This window comes from Gymnoscopelus microlampas (genome assembly GCF_963454915.1).
Source record: "Gymnoscopelus microlampas genome assembly, chromosome: 9".
NCBI classification, from domain to species: domain Eukaryota; kingdom Metazoa; phylum Chordata; class Actinopteri; order Myctophiformes; family Myctophidae; genus Gymnoscopelus; species Gymnoscopelus microlampas.
The window spans coordinates 50,588,574-50,607,559 of NC_139946.1; the positions used below are offsets into that span (position 1 = coordinate 50,588,574).

Genomic DNA, 18,986 nt, shown 5'->3' on the forward strand with positions numbered 1-18,986 from the left:
TGAAAATGTGTGCAAATCTTTGAATATATATATTTTTAAAGCGAACATTTTTAACTCAAATCTTTGCTTCTGGGGGGTCCCTGGAACAACATATTTTGATGGGGGTCTGCAGCCAAATACATATATTTTTGGGTGTCCTTGACGTGAAAAGGTTTGAGCACCACTGATATAGAAACATACGTTTTTCAGAAAACTGTTGAGATTTAGGAGACATGTAGAATCGGCTTCAGGTCTCAATGGGTTAAGTGAGCAGGACTCCTCAACAGGAATCAACAGACTCCTTATCAGACCACGTTACACTCATAGGTTGCAAAACAACCCGACCGCTCATTACACACAAAGGAAAAGAAGTCACAGCACTCACATGTTCACACTGTTGGCTGCAGTCCTCCCAGTGCCGAGGAAGAAGGCTTAGGATGTTTACTGTGATCTCTCACTCTTTAAATATATACTCCATATACAGTACACTATATACAGTATGCTGTGTGTAAGCCATTCCCAAACCACGGGAATCACTTGCATGTTTGTATACAAATAACTGGTCTATACTTTCAGTCTCTCCATCTCTCTCTGGTATCACGCTCAGGGTTGCCAGATCTGCTTAATTATAATTTCCCCGCAAGATTTTATTTGAAAATAGCAGATCTACAAGCTCACAACGCGTCGCATCGCAACGCGTTGTGAGCTTGTAGATCTGCTATTTTCAAATAGCTGATGTATATGTTAAAGTGCTCAAGTGGCCCATAGTCGCTTTTTTTGGGCTGGTTTTCCTAGACCTGGTTGCTTGTTTCTCTCACAGAATCTGGCAACACTGATCACGCCGTAGTGGCAGCAGGTCCCAGTCCACTCTGCTCCAGCTCAGCGATCACAGACGCGTGTTTGAAGTCAGTCGGTCTGTGGTTGAACGACTCCACCAATCGGAACGTCTCCTGCCTCTGCGTGCCGTAGAACAGCTGCACCTGATTGGCCAGGCACTGGGCCTGATGGACGCTCTGGAAAAAGAGGGGAGTGGTCAGAATGGTAGATTTAACTGATTTGAACATTTCATTCACAGAGAGAAAATGGTTTAAATCACTGCTTCAAACTTTTCTCCACCCCCACCAGGGACAGAACCTTTCTCTCCCCATCCAGTTTGTTATCCCAGAAATTCTGGTCACGATTTTTGTCTTTTTAGTTGTTTATCTGTGTATGTAAAATATATCTATATACTGTATAATCTCTCTAATAATCTTGTTACAAATTGAACAAACTTGAACTGTTGGGGGTGTATACAGCCTGCAATACTTACTACGGACTGTAGGGGGAGCATGTAGCCTGCATTACTTACTATGAACTTGTTGTCCATCTCTGCAGTCATGAGGATGATTCCCTTGTCTTTGCTGAGCTCAGGATAGTGGTAGAGAATCAACTGGCTGGGAGCGTTCTCTCCTAGGGACTAACATAATATAATAACAATTAATAATATAATAACATAATTAATAACATAGTAAAACAAGTTAAAAAGACCAGGAGACCTGGTTGTGCCAGACCTAAGCCGGTGTTGTGTGAAGTCGTGTGAAGTCTAATTCTGAAATCTTTGTGTCTTACGTTATATACCAACCGTATTTATACTTGTGACATAATAGTGATGTCACGACTAGTCTGTGCCTATTTATTCATGCATAAGAAACTTAACCACAACCAGACATACCATGTATGGACAAATTGGTGACAAAGGCTCGTGTAGGCCATACCTTTCAGGTCTGGCAATAATCTGAGCTCAGGATAGTGGTAGAGAATCAACTGGCTGGGAGCGTTCTCGCATAGGGTCTAACAGAGTAGAGGTGCAACAGTTAATCCAACCCATTGATTTAACTGATTATAAAAATTAAGAAATACTAGACCATACCCGGTCGGCGCAGCGCATCCGTGGGGGGATATGCGCACATGATCTGGCAACCCGGGAGGCAGTTCGTCCCATAGCTGGGCAGCCCCGTAACCATGGCGACAGTGTTTGACAGAAAAACGCTAATAAGAAGCTGAGATTTGATGAAATCGAAAAACGGGCTTCACAGTTAAGTTCAGATGGTAATGGTCAATGGCTGTGTGCAAAATCAGAGCAATTGGTCCAGCCAGTGAGGAGAACCGGGTAGCTTCACCTCCACTACAAACGCACAGAGGTTACTAGAATTATAGTAGGATAGTAGGATATTTGATAAAATATCTGAGGTGAGGATAGGGGTAGAGGTGTGTTCTCCCCTAGGGCCTAACAGGGGAAACCAGGGTTAACCACCTGTGAATAAGCTTATTATGCAACAGTAATAGATGTCTACATGGATAGATACTTTTGGAAATGCTTAAAGAAAATAAGTCACCGTCTCCACTAACTTTAGAAAACGTCTCTTGAGAATTTAGAAACCTTTTTCAACAGGAATCCTATTGAGGGTTAGGGTTATGTCACATCTTTACAGTAGAACCACAGGAATCACAAACTGGAACAGCCCTGCATTAAGTCTAATTTTACCCATTCCGGCCAGTGACCTAATATACAATTTCCAATAACAATTTAGGCGTTTAGCTTATCCAGAGCGACTTACACGTGTTTATTGACCTCTAGTCAATAAACACGATGAATAATCACATACATAGGATGCAGAGAGACCGTGTAAGGCCACTAAAGACGAGGGTACCAGGTAAACAATAAACCTAGCCTCTGTCAGAAACAACATGCTATCTAAATAACAGTCTGCACATTTGAAACTATTAACATACCGGGTATAATGAAACTATAGGAGGATAGGTAGGTGCATGCTATGCGTCTATGGTGCATGCTATGGCGTAGAATCTACGCCATAGCATGCACCGGACGCACTGGTGCTGGAAGTTCAATGGAATGCACTGAAGTCAATGAGAGCCGGCTGTAGCAGCTCATGAATAAACAATGTTTTTAGTCATTGATGAATGATAGATGAAAATAAAAACAATCATTGTTTTTTGATGTCTTGTTTTTTGGATGGGCACACTAACACTATATTATATATACTGTATATTATACAGGTTAGACAGGCCAGAAACTATCCTATCCTTGAAAACATCACATTTTTGACACTAGCCACTGAGAACGTACCTGGACGTTGACACTAGCCAATGAGAGCGGCCCGTGAGCTTACCTGGACGTTGATGAGGGAGGTGAAGTGAAGTTCATGCCCCGCCCACTGACCCAGGAAGAACTCGTACCCTTCCTGCTGAGGCAACGCGTACAGGAACTACACAGGAAGACATATATGGTCATAAGGAACTAGACAGGAAGACATATATGGTCATAAGGAACTACACAGGAAGACATAGGTTCTCGCAAGTATAGCAATGTGGACGCGCGTGCGTGCGTGCGTGCGTGCGTGTGTGTCTCTCTTACCATTGGACAGGATCTGGTTCTGTTGAACATGACTTCAAATCTCTGGGTCTGTATGGAGGGAAACACAATTTAGGGTTTGCTAAAGGGCGCAAGATCTGCCATTTTTCATCCACGGAAGTATATAAGACTTAACCCTATACTATATACACTTTGTTGAACAGGGTCTCCCAGGGGTCTATAGTATACCTTTTTATAGCATCAAAACGCATCGCGTTGTGAGCTTGTAGAGGTTGTCTACAAATCTACAAGCTCACAGCGCATCGTGAGCTTGTAGATCGACTATTGAACTGGAGTTCTGCATCACAATCCTGTTCATGTCCACCATGTCAACCTGACGTCACTCTAATGACTCAACTAATGACATGTTCATTGTTGGGTTGTCACTGGAATAAAACCATCACCAGCACTCAGTCCTTTTAGGTTATTGTATTATTGTATGGTACCAAAAATAATAAATAAACTAGAAGAACTTTAAATGAGTGCTGGCGATGGTTTTGTTATACTGGAACTCTTTGTGAACCGTGCACACAGTAAGACACTACTGATTGTGTCTCACATTCATTTTTGATTGATTGAATATTTTATTAGGCAAAACATGTAAAACAGCATATTTACATTTAAAAATACTTTGTCTAAAAGGTCAGTTCAAAAAAGTCCTTGCGGTCTTGTTTCCATTGAGGTCCTTGGTATTCAATTCATAGTCATATATAGTGGCACCAACAGTTCAAATATCAACACAAATAAACAGAAATGCGGTTGTCACTGGATCATGTATGATGTGATATCATTCATTATGATTAATATTATCATTAGTACTGAAACATTCTGGATCATGTATGAACCATACTGATGTGATATCACATACCGTACATTGTATGATGATTATTATGATTAGTAAATGGTAAAATCATACATTTATATAGCGCTTTTATCTAAAGCGCTTTACATATTACATTCACACACACGGCAGAGGAAACCATGAAAGGCTCCAACCTGCCCCACCCCCCGGGAGCAATTAGGGGTTCAATGTCTTGCTCAAGGACACTTCAACACTAACTCTGGGGGAGTCCCCTCAGCCCGGGATCGAACTGGGAACCTTGTGGTTTCCAGTTCACTCTAACCGGCCACTCTACCCCTGAGCCACTGCCGCCTGAAGCAGTACTGAAACATTCCAAGTGTAAAACTCACCGGTATGACGGCACTGATTGTGTTCTTAGTTGAATAATACTTCATCCACAGCTAAAAGAGACAACAGACAAAACAAAATATTATATATTTTTGTATTAATTAGTATGTCATATTCATATTAACTCATTCACTGCCACTAACGTAATAAACGTAATTATTCCCGTTTACCAATCCTACCACTGACGTAAAAAACATATATATTTTTTTTTTTCCAATTTGACCCAAAGACCAACGAGATATGTTTTTTTGAAGATCTAGACTCCCATCCACTTCCTTATTAACTTAAAACTTCTGTATCTCGGCTCCTGAGTACTTTTTTTTTTTTCAATGAAAAATATCTGGCAGTGGGCAAACGTGGCCAGCAATAATTCTGGCAGTGAATGAGTTAAACATCATTGTGAATACTGTATGTCATTGAGCTTATCATGGTGATTCCATCAAAAAACTGATGTTTGGTATAATAACAGATACTGTACAACACCTACAGAATGATCAATTTGAACATACTTTTATGTTAAGGGTTTCTTGTGGTTTTGTCTTTTTTAATTGTCAGTTATATTGTTTTATTAGCTGTTAAATGTGTTAATCCTTGTTTTAATTTGATTTTACCCATTGGTTTTATTATCATGCTTCTCCTTTACCTTGTTCTGTGAAGCACTTGTAACCTGGTTTAGAAAGCTCTATACAAATATATGAATTGTCAGTGTGGCCACTAGAGGGCAATGTGACTCCACACATAACTGTCAGTTCACTTTCTACACAAAGTGAGCAATGTGTCTCCACCCACATCACATGGCCACACGCTGTGGGTTTGTAGATCGGATATTTCCACAATTTTTTAAAAAACATTTGAAAGTATAAAATAGGGCTTAAGTGATTAAATCTAGGAAAAGACACTTATATTATGTATGTATAAATATTAGGCTGTGTTCACACTGTAGGCAAATCCCAATTTAAATGTAGGCAAATCCCAATTTAAATGTGATCTTTAGGACTGACTGTCCACACTGTTATTCACCCATTAATACCTGGAACGCATCCGTGTTGCATCTTTTTTTGATTTGAGCTAAAAAGCATTATTTTACACTTTGGCTATTCAAAAATAGCAGATCTACAAGCTCATAGCGCGGCACCGAGTGCCGCGCTATGAGCTTGTAGATCTGCTATTTTTGAAAAATAGTGAAAATGTGTGCAAATCTTTGAATATATATATTTTTTAAAGCGAACATTTTTAACACAAATCTTTGCTTCTGGGACCCCCTCGGAACAAAATATTTTAAGATGGGGGTCTGCGGCCAAATACATATAATTTGTCCTTGGTCCTTTTTCAAGGTCCTTGACATGAAAAAGACTGAGCACCAGATATAGAAACATATGTTTTTCAGAAAACTGTTGGGATTTAGGAGACATGTAGAATCGGCTTCAGGTCTTAATGGGTTACATGTGACACACTGTTATTAAATGTGCTCTTTAAGACCTACTGTCCACACTGTTATTAAATGTGCTCTTTAAGGCCTACTGTCCACACTGTTATTAAATGTGATCTTTAAGACCTACTGTCCACACTGTTATTAAATGTGCTCTTTAAGACCTATGTGTGTATTCAGTCACCGAAAATAGTAGAAAATGGCCCACACATCTGACCACTGAACATTTTCAGGGCATGTTTAACCCATTCGAATCCGGGGAACGCATCTCTGTCACTTTCGATTTCTTTGGGCTATTCAAAAATAGCAGATCTACAAGCTCATAGCGCTTTTCTTTTTTTTTTTTTAAGCTGACATTTGTAACTAAAATCTTTGCTTCTGGGGGTCCCTGGAACTAAATATTTGATAAAAAATATATATCCCAAGATTTGCACACATTTTCACGATTTTTCTAAAATAGCAGATCTACAAGCTCATAGTCCGGCACTCGGTGCCACGCTATGGTGATATTATACATCTTATATCCATTATATAATATGGATGTAAGATATGGATATAATATGATCAGACTGACCTCAGAGATCTGGTCTCTGGGCTTGTTGTGAATGATAGAATATGAATATAATATATCAGGATATTGTATAATATTAGATACAGTAATAAGTGTCATGTCAGCATAGGAATATAATGTAAGGATAATATGGTATAATATAATATAAAACTGACCTCAGAAATCTGATCTCTGATCTTATTGTGAATGCTATAATAAAGTTACAGTACACAGTAATATGTATATAACATGGATATATCATATATTCAGACTGACCTCAGAGATCTGGTCTGCTGTCATGTTGTGAATCATTTCCAGGTTCAGGATGGATCCCAGCGTCTAATCAGGAAACAATTCATCACATGGCGGCCATTTTGCTCTGACATCACACACACTGTGTAAGGTTGCAACACTTATTGCAACTGTTCAACTTCAGTGTTAAACAAAAAATCATCATCATATCCTCTGGATTTCATGATTTGTTGAATTCACGATTCATTCATTCATTCATGTTTTACCTTGTCTTTAGTAAAGCCTGTAGACTGTAGGTCTCTCTTCTCCAACTATAAAAAGAAAAAAAAAGAATAAATGTACATCTTATTCACATGAACATTTGTAACTCAAATCTTTGCTTCTGGGGGTCCCTGGAGATTTTTTTTTACAAATGTTTGCTTCAAAAAATATATATTGAAAGATTGCAGATCTACAAGCTATGAGCTTGTATATCTGCTATTTTTGAATAGCCAAAGAAATCTAAAATTCCCAGATTTTAATGGGTTAATGCATAAGGACTCTATTGTTGCCCAAGTAAAAATGATTGAACAAAAACACTTTTACATGGATATGCTGTCTGGTCAGGTAGTAATACTGTGTATGCTACAGAAGTGGAGCTATTTTGTGCTTCCATGGAGTATGATCACAGACCCCTGGTTGTGGATGGAGGGTCTCCATGGAGTACTGAACTAACTATTAAAGTGGTTATTGCTGTAGAGTTGCCTGTCTGAGTGTCTGTCAGTCTGTCTCTCAACCCAACAGGTGGAGGCAGATGGTCGCCCCTCCACACAGAACCAGGTTCTGTTCCAGTTTCTTCCTGCTAACTTTTCCCCCACCAAGCGTTTGCTCATGGGGGAATGGTGGGTCTCTGTAGAGCAGGGGTTCTCAAACGTTGTTATGCCACAACCCCATCTAATGTTTTTTTTTAACAACACCACACTTCATTTATAGAGCAATTTCAAAGTGGAAATAAAGAAAATCTTAAAATAAAATCATGGTTGGCCTTATATATGAATATTAGAACATGAAGTTAAAGCAGTGATTACTGCTGATCTATCTTAAATCAATGAATCATATTTTTGCGCCGCCGAAAAAGACTCGGTCACGACCCCACTCCTCACGTTGTGAGCTATAGTTATCTTGGCGCAGATTACCGTCTGGTCTGGAGAATGGGGTTTGATTCCAGCTCGGAGCACTAAAGCGCTAAAATATCGATTCAAGCAACTGAAGTGTTTCCGTTCACACATTAGTAAACTGAAGTGAGGCATAAGAACCCCCGAGTTTCTTAATCCAGCTCTCAAATTCATCTTATGATTAAACGACCGTGTGTTTTCTCGTGGCCGGACAGCTGTAGACTGCTGCTGGTCACGTTGTCTGTCTGTGAGCAGCAGGACCTCCCTGGGCCCACAGGGTAATGTCATGTCTCCACTCGCGGTCTGTATTGAGCGCAGCCAGTTTGTTGACTAAAATGCCAATTCCAGTACTAATTTTCTTTACTGGCACATACAACTGATAAAATGTACAGGGGCCCCTCCAGCACCAAACAACTGGACGCTTACGGGTCCATTTGGTTCCATTTGTACCCTCTCGGGAGTCAAGAGTAAAATGAACACCAACCAAATTTCCCTATAATGCGTTTTACCCTCTCAGAGTAACAAAAACACCCCAAACAGCTGTTTTAAGAGCCACCCGAACATAATTCCTGCTAAATACAGTCACTAGGATTTAGTACATAGTTTATGAGCAGTAAAATCAGTTATTGAATGCCTCTGCAAGGGCGTGTGTGTGTGTGTGTGTGTGTGTGTGTGTGTGTGTGTGTGTGTGTGTGTGTGTGTGTGTGTGTGTGTGTGTGTGTGTGTGTGTGTGCGCTGTTGGAGTCTATATTTTACAGTCTATGGTTGGAGTTGGATGAATCAAGGAGTCAAGTGGCCTTGACAATAAAACAGTTTGAATACACTTGGGGTGTAAACTTGGAAGATTATTTTCTAACCTTCATGATTTTACAGAATTATAGGTACCAACCCGCCCCGCAAGCCATAGATTTATATATGGGTTCGCGGGGCGGGTTGAGGCGGGTTGGGTTCCGTGGCGGGGCGGGTCATGAAAAAACCCGACCCGCACACCACTACCCCTCCGCTTTGTGTATTAGAACATTTAAAAAACAGTTGTCAAAGCGCATCCCCCACGGCACCTTCCCGCGACCCCACTTTGGGACGTGACCCATAACTTGAGAACCGTTGCCTGTAGAGTATTGTGTAGCTCTGCTCTACATGTACAACGTCTTGAGATAACTTGTTTATAACTTTTTATTTGGCACTATATAAAAGACATTGATTTCAATAGATGGTGTAGTGTACTGTCTTGCTGACATGTAGCATAAGATCTAGTTATGATGACAATATGACAGTTGAATTAACATTAATGTTAAATCAGTTTTTGTACAGTGTTGTAGCATCCTGCCCCCTGACAGACAGACAGACAGCACAGACAGACAGGTTAACAGACACAGACAGACAGACAGACAGACAGACAGACAGGCGGACAGTATACCTCCTGTTCCATCAGTCTGACAAACTCTGGGTGTTCAAGCGGTTCCTTCTTCACTTCATGGCGTTTCTCCAGTCGTGCCTTGAACTCCTGGGGTTTGGCACTAAACAGTAATATAGGTGGAATTAGAGATTTCCAGCAGGTGGTGATTATAATTATGTTAAATGCTTCTCTATTACATTTCTCAGTAGAGAATAGTGGCATATTTTCATGTTTATTCATATCCAAGGTTTCATCCTGACAGGATGGTGCACAAAGTTGAGAAACGACATCTACTGGACAGTTGGAACATTGCAGGGACTGAAGATCTAAATGTTTAACCCAACATAATGTCTAATTATCTATTTAAACACTCTGTAAACATTTACACACACAGACAGTACTGAATCATAATAAAACTAGTTTAGTGCATTTGAATGGCGTTGTGCTGTCACTGTGTGGTTCAGCCATGTTATTATTATAACCATGTTAACATGTTAGCCTCGTACCTCCTCAGCCTGTGGATCTTGTCCTGGTATTTGCTGTAATAAGGATTGTCCTCCAGAGTCTCTGGACGCAGCTTGTGGACGCAGAAGGTTCTGTAGTGAGTCTGAACCAGACCCGGGATGAGAGGAGAAGCGATGCCTGATCTTCTGACCGCTAACATCCCCCGATACCAGCAGGACATCTGCACCACGGCCGCCGCCATCTTGTCTTCACTACCCATCAATGGACCGACTAGGAACGTGTTCACAGTTTATTCATTCCGGGGAGGAGGACAACAGGCACACATGTGTAACTCTACCCGTGTTACCTCAAATATGATCTATAATCATATTAATAATACTAATACTAATAGTAATAATAAAATAATAATAGTAATAATACAAATCATAATAATACTACTGCTACTACTACTACTACTAAGAATAAGAATAATGATAATGATAATGATAATGATAATGATAATGATAATGATAATGATAATGATAATAATAATGATCATGATAAGGGTAATAATAATAATAATAATAATAATAATAATAATAATAATAATAATAATAATAATAATATGGGTACATGTAATAATAATAATAATAATAATAATAATAATAATAACAACTATAAAAAGTGCTCCTCGGAGCACAGGTCTCCGCCAGGTCAGGTAGGTTATTGTGGGCCAGCAATGTTCGGAATTCACCAATCAGGATGGAATATGAAAAATCAGATGGATCCGTCTCTTGATCACTTGACTATAGAGATAATGTGTACCGATTTGCATGATGTTTGGACAAAATGTGTAGGAGTATATAATATATAATAATATACAAAAAGAATGTTTCGTAAAAATCGGCCTCCTGGTGGCGCTATAATAGGGCAATGTTAAAAAGGTGTTCCTCAACGTAGTGCGAATGTGCGTGCAAAGGTTCACCGCAATCAGACACTGCGTGCATTTTGTTAAAAACTGGCCACTCTCAAACTTTAGATGTCAATCTTAGCCAATCAGGATGGAATATGAAAAATAAAACATGACATTTGGATCAAATCTGTAGGCGTAATAATATCAAAACATTTGTTTTACATAATCGCCCCTCGACGGAGCCATTGCAAGAACAAGAACGTCCTGTAGGCTTCCCTACGTCTAGAGAATACATTTGATTGCTGAGATAGGCAGGGTCCATTATGCATAGCCAAAATCATGTCTGGGCCCAAGGCTATTTTAGTTAGCCTTGTAGAAAACAAGGTTTACAATATTTCCACTGTTATCTCAAATAGAGTTCCCAGGACAAGGAGTGACTTTAAACGCTCTGCTAATACAGCAAATTTAACAGGCATTCCATGTAGAGGCAACAACCAAGTAGTTGAATGCCTTAAGCTAAACTTGGCCCTACTTAACAGGTCACTTAATAACAAGTCTTCCTCTGTAAATGATATCATCTGTAAAGAGAAACTAGATATTATCTTTCTAACAGAAACCTGGCTTGGTTCTGATGGAGCGGTGCTCTTATCTGCAGCATGCCCACCAAAGTACAGTTTCATTCACTCAGGACGTGAGGGAAAAAAAGGAGGTGGTCTGGCGAATATCTTTTCTGACACTTTAAAATTCAAACCTCTGACAAACCTTGGCAGTTTTAAATCATTTGAATACCAGGCCACCATATTGGAGAGTCAATCGTCTGTGCTTATGATTAGTATGTATCGACCTCCAAAGTGCAGCAAAGCCTTATTTCTAACAGAAATATCAGAACTTTTATCTATCTGTTCCACTAATTATGACAGAACTCTGATTACTGGAGATGCTAATTTGTATGTTGACATTGTTTCAGATGTTGTGGCTATGGGTTTCCTACAGTTACTGCACAATTTTGACTTTATTCAACATGTTGTTGGGCCAACACATAAACATGGCCACACCCTGGACTTGGTGATCACTAAAGGTTTGAATATCACTGTTGACAGTATTATTGATAAGCCCGAACTAACAGACCACTATTTATTGTGTTTTAATATAACTGTCTTTGATCTAAGGAAAAACAATACAGAATATACTATAAAAAAACGTTTTTTTAGCTCATCTGCAGCAAACGAGTTTCCTCGTCATCTGGCGTGTGTGCAGGTGCCCCCGCTACTTGATGCTCCCTCAGTGAATGATATGGTTCAACATTTTAATCTCAAATTAGAGTCAGCTCTCGACATAGTGGCTCCTATGAAAACTAAAAAGAAACTTAATTCTAGAGTAACACCCTGGATCAACGAGCACATGCGCTCACTCAAGAAAGAATGTCGTAGAGCTGAGCGAATTTGGAGAAAAAACAAACTCACTATCCACCTAGATATTTTTAAGAAGTCAACAGTGGCCTATAACAAAGCACTGCGCTTGGCAAGGCAAGCATATTTTTCAGGCATTATCAATGACAACAAGCAAAATGCCAGAGTCTTATTCTCTACCATTGAACATCTCTTAAACCCCCCCCAGGCTTACAAGGAGTCGCTCCCTGCTTCTAAAGCTAAGTGTGATGAGTTTGCGTCCTTTTTTGCAAACAACATTTTTAGCATTCGAGCTGGTATTATGAATGCTGCTGCTAGCACTGCAAATGCTGCAAATGGTGCATGGTGCAAAAACGTAGATCACTCCAGAGGAAGTCTAATATCTTTCTGCACAATTAATGAAGAGGAACTCCGTAAAACTATATCACAGATGACATCATCATCTTGTTCACTGGATGCAATACCCACCCCGTTTCTCAAAGAGGTTTTAGACAGCGTGATTGGAGATATCCTAAGAATTGTAAACAGCTCTCTACTTTCAGGCGTCTTTCCAGACTCACTGAAAACGGCTGCAGGCCGTTACTCAAGAAACACAACCTTGATCCATTGGTGCTGGGTAATTATAGACCAATCTCTAATCTGCCATTTCTGGGAAAGGTCTTAGAAAAAACTATCTTTCTTCAACTGGATGTGTTCCTACAGAACAATAAGGTTCATAACAAATTCCAATCTGGCTTCAGGAAAGGTCATAGCACAGAAACAGCACTTGTAAAAGTAATTAATGATCTTAGGGTGTCCGCTGACAACAAAAATATATCTGTTCTCCTACTCCTTGACTTAACCGCTGCTTTTGACACGATTGATCACAAAATTCTACTACAACGCATGGAGTACTGGATTGGTTTGTCAGGCACAGCCTTGTCTTGGTTTTACTCTTACCTAACAGGCAGAAGCTATTTTGTCAGCCTAGCTAATTTTGACTCAGACAAACATGACATCTGTTCTGGTATTCCACAGGGCTCAATTCTGGGTCCCTTATTGTTCTCCCTGTATATACTACCACTGGGAGAACTCATCGCCGATCACGGAGTGAACTTCCATTTCTATGCTGATGATACCCAGCTGTATCTTTCGGTAGCTCCAGACGACCCCTGCGCTCTAGACCCATTGTTGACCTGTCTGTCCAGTATAAAATGCTGGATGAGTGAGAACTTTCTTAAGCTAAATGAGGATAAAACAGAAATTCTCATAATTGGCTCCAGTGAGCAGAGAGAATTAATAATAAGTAGACTTGGTAACCTGGCTGTAGAAAGTAACACCACAGTAAAGAACCTGGGGGTTATTATCGACTCTGAATTGAATTTTAATGCACACATTAATCATGTCACCAAGATTGCTTTCTTTCATCTTAGAAATATTGCGCGAATTAGAGACTATATCTGTCGTTAGACGACGCAAAAACGCTGATCCACGCTTTTGTTTTCTCTCGGCTTGATTACTGCAATGCACTCTACTCTGGCCTGCCTAAGAAAACAACTGACAGATTACAACTTGTTCAAAATGCGGCAGCCAGAATTTTAACTAAAACTAGAATGAGAGAACATATCACTCCAGTACTAGCTTCACTACACTGGCTCCCGGTTGTTTTTAGGATTGATTTTAAAATTCTTTTAATAGTTTATAAAGCTCTAAATGGTCTGGCACCTTCCTACCTCTATGACTGCCTAGAGAGACATGATCCAAACCGGACCCTCAGGTCTTCAAGTGCTGACCTACTCGAGGTGCCTAAAATGACATATAAAAAATACGGTGAAGCAGCATTCTGCTTTTACGGACCAACAGTGTGGAATAAACTCCCATTACACCTAAAACAGGCAGCCTCTGTCGATAGCTTTAAAGCACAGCTCAAGACCTATTTCTTCACTCTTGCTTTTAGCTGACTCTTTGGTTGATTTTTAAGTCCTCACTGTATTGCCTATTTTAATGTTTTATGCTTTTGCTTTTATTTTATTTTATTTTTTGTTTGCTTTATTGTTACATTGGTTGTAACTGTAACTGTATTCTTGCTCTGTAAAGCACTTTGCGCTGCATTTCATGTCATGAAAGGTGCTATACAAATAAAGTTTATTATTATTATTATAAGTCGGCCTCCTGGTGGCACTATAAAAGGCATGTGAAAAATGCAGGCCAAAGTTTTTCCTTGGCCTCTAGGGATTGCACATACAAAGTTTTACGCAGATGGGTGCAGTTATAGATAAAAAACACAAATCAGCATGTTATAGCGCCACCATGAGGCTGATTTGAAAACGTTCAAGTGTCATATCTTCCTCGGCCTAGTGGGAATGTGCGTGCAACATTTCACGGAAATCGCACACTGTGTTCATGATTTGAAGCATTTCAAAATGGAGCAGTCCTGCAAAGTTTGGAAGCCAATCTTAGCCAATCATGATGGACTATGAAAAATCTGAAAGACCCGTTTGGTTTAATGACTATAGAGATACTGTGTACTGATTTGCGTGATGTTTGGACAAAATCTGTAGGAGTACTGTCAAAAAATGTGTTTTGCAAAATTCGGCCTCCTGGTGGCACTATAACAGGCCCATGTGAAAGATTTGGGGCAGAGGTTCTGCTCTGGCATCCAGGGAGTGTGTGTGCTCAGTCTCACTGCGATCAAGCCAACGATGCCGGAGATTATTATACGTTTGTCATTGAGTTGTAGTTTATTCAAGAAGAATTATAGAATGGTTAAGAAAATATGTTAAGTTCAGTCCAAAAAGCAAATATTTTGAGCTCAATTACATTCATGTACATTATCAAGAAAACAGAAAATATTCAGTTCTATTTCATACCAGAGCAGTGGTTCTCAAAGTGGGAGTTTATATAGCGTACATAGAAACCACTTAAACCCTACAGTATACATTGGCTATTTAAAAATAGCCGATCTACAAGCTCACGTTGTGAGATAATAGGCCTACATATGTTATTTAACAAAAATCTATATCTAATGCATTGGCCTTATATGATGACATAAGAAATGCATTGCAGTAGTATTTTACATGAAGTGTTTACAATTTGTGTTTATTATGTTTTATTTTTTTACAGTTGACAAGCAAGAGTGATACTCAATTTTGAAGTAATTCTATAGACGGGCAGGCAGACAAACTAAAATGTTAGGGGTGAGTCACTAACGCCTCATCTGTCTAATTAATTAACATGCTATGGTGCCTCATGCACCTTAACGTGTGTCGTTAATTAATTAGAAAGATGACCCAAGACGATGATGAGGATTGATTGATTGATTGAAGTACTTTATTTAGAAAGACATGGGAAAAGTACATGAAAGTACAGTTAACAATACAAGGCCCTCTAAACTGGATCGCCCATAAAAGCACAACGGCTTGTTTCAAATGAGATCCCCACACACTCAAATCATGATGACATTTAAAAAAACAGACAGATATACTACTATGCAGAACAACATACAATCAGCTTACAAGTTACTGGTATGAAAAACAAAACAAAAAAGTACATTAAACAGTTCGAGGAGGGGGGGGGGGGAGTAGGTTAATACTTTAACAGGGGCCAGTTGAATTATAGCCTCCCGAAGGTTTTAAAAGTGAGTAGGGTTTTACACTCCTTTAGTCCTTTTGGTAGGGCATTCCACATGTTTGTTGCGTAGCATGAGAACGAGTTCATTCCCTTGTTTGTGCCAAATCTGGGTTGGACATGATCAGTGGAGCTGCCTCTGGTGTATTTTGACAGGTACATGGGTAACCCAATGTCGTGGTGTATCTTGTAGACCAGGCCCATTGCAAGTTGCTGTACTCTGTCCTCACCCCTGAGCCATCCGACCCTAGCAAAATGAGCAGGGTTTAGATGGGTTGTATGTGTAAGGCCAAGAAGTAGCCTTACTAGTTTGTTTTGGAATGTCTGGAGCCTTATTTTGAAGCCTTAGTTGTGTTGTGATACCAGGTGTTATGGTTGAATCGTCTCTGTGCATTCATGCCATTTGATGTACTTCAATAACAATAGCTTCAATAGCAGAAAGATAACCCGAGATGATGATGAGGCACCGTAGCATTTTAATTAACCCTTTAAGACCGGGAACGCATCTGTGTGATTTTAGATTTCTTGGCTATTCAAAAATAGCAGATATACAAGCTCATAGCGCGGCACCGAGTGCCACCTAGTATAAAATAGAACATTTGTTTATAAAAAAAGAATAAGAAAAAACAAGAGATGAAACAAGCAGATACAAGATTTCAGTCCAACAGTGTGGAGTATTATGATTCAGTGTACTCTAACATGACAGTGACAACTGACAAGTCCTAAATCCTAAAGGTAAATTATTCTGTGTATCAACAGTTGATGTGTGGTTGGTTGACTTGACCAGCGGTCCAATGGTGTGACTGGTTCAGAGGTGCTCTTGCTTTTCGTGTCTGGACCTCAACAAATTGAGACCGGGATAGAAGTCAAGTCACCTTTATTTGTATGGCACATTTAAAAAACAACTGAAGCTGACCCAAAGTGCTTTCCATCCAAAATAACATCACATAGACGTCCTAAATAAAGCATAGTTAAAATAAACATACACAGCAATACAGTCTAAAAACAAGAGCTAAAGCCTCACTATGTAACTTTTTTTTATGAATAAAATGTAATTTTGTCCAATCGTTATGGTAGAGTATGTTAATACAATAACTCATACAATTGGGGTGGTTGTATTTTTTCTCTCTGCTCTTCTATTGAGACATGTATATCGTGTCAAAGGTCATGTCTCACCTAGACACAGGACCTGACACAAAGTTTTTACCTGATGTTCAAGATTCAATTTATCCCCCGAGCAAGCAGGCTGGCTCTATTAGCTCAATAGTAAAAATGCCAGCACTTGCACAGGAAACCGGGTTCAAATCCGGGGTAGAAGAGGAAAGTTACATAGTACTGCTTTAATTACATTCAGTGGTCAAAACAGACAATGAGTTATTTGCCTTCAGACTGAGCTAAAGCCAATAGAAAAGAAGGTGAATCTAAAATGTTCAATGGTGGAGCTGGACTTTATGTGTAATGGGAGATTGTTCCAGAAGCTCATGGATGGTACAGACACAAACGTGACTTTTGTATGTTTTCTAACTTGTTGTTAAATACAACTGTCATTGATGGTTCACACAAAAGCCTCTGTCCTTCTATTGCCTAATAGAATACATTAACCTATGTGGGGACATTTGGTTACAACAAACAGAGTAAGATATGAGCTTGCAGATCTGCTATTTTTGAAAAATGATGTAAATCTTTGAATATAATATATATTTTTAAAGCAAACGTTTTTAACTCAAAACTTTGCTTCTGGGGACAAAGTATTTTGAGAATGTGTCTCAGGTCTTAATGGGTGGATGGGACCAGCTTTGATTTGAGCTGGGAGTGAGTTCCATAGGGAGGAACATGACTGTGATTCCATGCGTAGGTGTGTTGTATGGCGTCTGAATGGAAACTTGAGAGTCGAAACTGACACGTAGATGATGAGTGATTAGATAATGAAGGCCATGGCAGGACTTCAAGGAATGCAGTGTCACAACCAGTTTCATCATGTGTCCTGATTTACAGTCAGCAGCCTGTCAATGTGTTTTTATTGTTGATCTGTCATAATTCTTTTAAAGTACAAGACAGCCCAGTTATACCACTTAAAGCAGTCAGCGACAGCAACCCTTCAAGACAGAAGGAGAAACAGAAAAGACTAGGACATAAGTGTATTATATAAATGTTTTATGTTCATTCTTTTTATTGTGTTTGTGTTTCCATTGTTGACCTATACTATTATTCTAAAATTCCACATTTTAGAATCCATGACAACCAGTATTGTAGTACTGATTGTAGGCCTATAGCTGGGCAAAGGAGGTCAGCCAAAAAAATACTTATTTTCTATCAATTACACACCCCATGAAGCCTTGAATTCATGGAGATGTCTTTGTTTTTGTCGCATTCCTGATTAAATCATTTGTGCGCACTGGAACCAGCATTATTTATTATGAATAAGGTATGATATAGGCCTATTCATGTTTAGTTTGATGATAGATTACTTTTCGTTAGGTTTATGGGTGCATAGTTTATTAGTAATTGACTATTTTGTTTCATTTTAGGCTTTGCAACCTATTTAAAGGATAATACAAAGCATGTCTATAGGTAGAACAACTAAAATGACAATGCAATTAATTGAGGTGTGTGCGTGTGTGTGTGTGTGTGTGTGTGTGTGTGTGTGTGTGTGTGTGTGTGTGTGTGTGTGTGTGTGTGTGTGTGTGTGTGTGTGTGTGTGTGTGTGTGTGTGTGTGTGTGTGTGTGCGCGCGCGCGCGTCACTGTTTGGAGAGACGGCGCTTTGAGGTGTGTGTGTCATTAACTGCTGTCTATTGTTTTTTTCTAGTACCAACAAGAGAGCTGCAGGGCTTGGCTACTAGCTAGTATGCGTGCAAAGCACCCAGGCATTCACAGTCACACTGCTTGATCTGATATAGCAGACTGCTTGATCTGAGCCACGTGACGCAGTCTCAAGTCGCAGGCATGCACGTGCACGCCAGTGTGTGTGTGTTGCTCAAAAACCATCACAAAGGTGACAAATAAAATGTCACTGCACATGTCTGCTCGATGCTTGAGAGCTCACTCTCTTAGTCAGTGGATGGTGGGAGGGGCTGTGTCAGCATGCTCTTTCACTGCTCTTTAATAATAATAATAATAATGCATTTTATTTATAAAGCACTTTACATTTTTTCAAATCTCAAAGTGCTACAAAATTAAAATCAAGGCATAGCGGAAAAAAACAATCAAGAAAAAGTGATAATAATAATAATGAAAAAAACAAGTACATTATAA

The 18,986-nt window shown here is 39.5% G+C and overlaps 1 protein-coding gene across 1 annotated transcript; it reads right to left on the minus strand.

Annotated features, from left to right (window-relative positions):
• Nucleotides 1-815: 815 nt before the first annotated feature.
• On the minus strand, nucleotides 816-10,071 carry LOC311051632 (ATP synthase mitochondrial F1 complex assembly factor 1-like; the record flags this gene model as incomplete). Its single annotated transcript, XM_084066212.1, has 9 exons — nucleotides 9,868-10,071; nucleotides 9,383-9,482; nucleotides 7,078-7,122; nucleotides 6,836-6,898; nucleotides 4,583-4,633; nucleotides 3,395-3,442; nucleotides 3,150-3,245; nucleotides 1,328-1,435; nucleotides 816-992 (listed from the first exon to the last, which is right to left on the minus strand). The coding sequence occupies exons 1-9, from the start codon at nucleotides 10,065-10,067 to the stop codon at nucleotides 816-818; spliced, it is 888 nt and encodes a 295-aa protein (XP_083922338.1). The 5' UTR covers nucleotides 10,068-10,071.
• Nucleotides 10,072-18,986: the final 8,915 nt, after the last annotated feature.